The 2,317-nt window shown below is 35.9% G+C and overlaps 1 protein-coding gene across 1 annotated transcript; it reads right to left on the bottom strand.

The window, feature by feature from the left end:
- Positions 1–1,488: 1,488 nt before the first annotated feature.
- LOC18022991 lies at positions 1,489–1,941 on the bottom strand. Its single transcript, XM_006405355.2, has one exon. It carries the CDS (start codon positions 1,939–1,941, stop codon positions 1,489–1,491), a length of 453 nt encoding a protein of 150 aa, XP_006405418.2.
- Positions 1,942–2,317: the final 376 nt, after the last annotated feature.

Here is a 2,317-nt window from a genome sequence, read left to right as displayed (position 1 = left end):
TTAATGCCAATGCGTACCGTCTCGAACTGCCCATGCACCTCAAAACAGCAAATGTCTTCAATGTTAAGTATCTGAGTCCTTATGCTGGTGACAATGACCCTCAAGATTCAGAGACGAATCTTCTCTTACCCCCGGGGACCTGATGCAGCGCATCGTCGAAAGCAACGCAACTTCGTTTTCTTTTACCGCAAGCTTTTAATTATTTCTTACTTAGGATAAGCATAAGTATTTATTTTCTTTTTTCTATTTCTTTTTCTTCTAATCCTTTTAGGAAACGTATTAGGTTTTCTTTTCTATTCCTATATATACGAACCTAAGTTGTAAAGGTTCGATAGATTTACAGAATTAATAAACAGAGCTTTATAAGCCGTATTAGTTCTTTGCAAATCACAAGCTAATTTTCTTTCAGAACCTATTTTGCACTTTGCTTAAACCTCTGCAACGAGTTTCTTTCCTCTGAATCCTTTCGCTGCACTAGAATCCATTGTGTCTGCAAACGTTTCACGGACCAGTGTCTGAACCAAGAGTTCTGTGGTATACCGGGCTTGGGCGAGTTTGGTGATCGTTACTTTGGCACTGAGCAGTAGTCCTATACAACACTGTGATTAACAAAACACGGATGTTTCTAGCTTGCCTAAGCAAATGTATATATGTTTGTAGACTTCGAAACAAGTTGGGCTTCAGAAAAAAAGAAAGACCATTCATACATAAATGTCCCCACAATAAATGAATAACCATGGTTGATTTATCTTCCTCTGCTTTGCCTTTGACATCCTTTTTCTTCTCTTAGCACAAGTGATGGATTAATTTGAGCCGTGAAAATGACATCATCGATTACGCAAAATGCTGTTGTTATGAGGAGTAAAGGATCTCTTCCTTGCATCCCGACAATCATCTACTTTTTAAAATGTTTCTTCTGCCTTTTTGCTGAGATTCTAAGTGGAATTACTTGGGAAATGAAAAATCATTGTCTTGTGAATGTACTAATGGAAGAAGATGTATATATATGAGATAAATTAGAACCAACCAACTATTGAATTAAATGGTAAAATTGGAAATCTAGTGTCTTTCTTACCATTTTAGCGAGAACGACTTTATGAGAAAAGAGAAATATGAAATGAGAATTTTCTTGCAGTTGTTGAATAAATACATTAAGCATATATGATCACAATTTCATCTTACACACAGATAACAGAGCAGTTACAGTTATGGTTTATTTAGGTAACATGAACTGGAGGGACATTTTGACACCATGAAGCAGAAATTAACAACATAGCAACCTCTACTATAACCTAAAACGAAAAAAAGTACTTGAAAGATAACTTTTCTTATAAGTTAATCTAAATACAACATACTTTTCTTTTTTGATGTATTGAACCGAAAACAAAAAACTTTCCTAGAAGTAAACACGTTAACTGTATGATATTGCATGCTTCCAACATAAAACGCAGCATAGGCTTTTGAGATAGAGACCACGGAAAGTTCCACTTAGTTAGTAACGGAAAGTACACCTACGGTCGTCCTACGATCTCCTGGACGCAGAGACAGAAGCTGAGAAAGCGTTTTGGGAAACGATGGTCCAGCCTCGAGGACGTTCTTACACACCAAACCATACTTCTCAAGTCTAGGAGCAATTGTATCCGCTATCTCAAAACCTACGAAAGTAAAGCTCGAACAAGTGATGAATTCGTAGAGAGATTTGGGTATAACATGTAAGGAAGCAAGGTCAATTATAACGCATCGACTTTCATCACAAAGGAGAACATAAGCTGATAACTCTTCTTGTCTTGGTTCTTGAATTGGTTCCATGCTCAAACCGATCAACTTCTTACGGTTCTTGGAATTTGACTTTAGAGCTTTTAAGGCGGCATCAACCTCCTTTTGTTTTGTAGCTATCGTATATTTTATGTAAGCCTTGCCCAAATCTGTACCCTTCCACATTTTTTTTGTAGAATATATCATGAAAGACTTGAGAAATCCACATTTTTTTGAGTGTGGAGTATTATATCATAAAAGAGTCGAGAGTATAAAACAATGTAGCTGCAAGTCTTATTTATATATCCGTGAGTCACTAAGAGAGAGATGGAGAGATAGACTTTAAGTAACTATTTTCTTTTAATTAGAGCTAAAGTCACAAGTTGAATCATGAGACCTAAAGGCTGACATGCACAATGACTTGGAAATATACTTCTAGTTGGAAATGTATTTTCTTGGAAATATATTTTCTTTTAATTAGAGCTAAAGTCACAAATTGAATCATGAGAGCTAATGACTGACATGAAACAATGACTTCGAAGTAGATGTAAAAATTGTAACA

The sequence above is a fragment of the Eutrema salsugineum genome, unplaced genomic scaffold (assembly GCF_000478725.1).
Source record: "Eutrema salsugineum unplaced genomic scaffold, Eutsalg1_0 scaffold_14, whole genome shotgun sequence".
In the NCBI taxonomy this organism is placed as follows: domain Eukaryota; kingdom Viridiplantae; phylum Streptophyta; class Magnoliopsida; order Brassicales; family Brassicaceae; genus Eutrema; species Eutrema salsugineum.
This window is presented reverse-complemented; position numbering and strand designations above follow the sequence as displayed.

Excerpts from the sequence above, each read along its gene's own strand:
- LOC18022991 (XM_006405355.2), bottom strand. The coding sequence starts at position 1,941 with ATGTGGAAGGGTACAGATTTGGGCAAGGCTTACATAAAATATACGATA.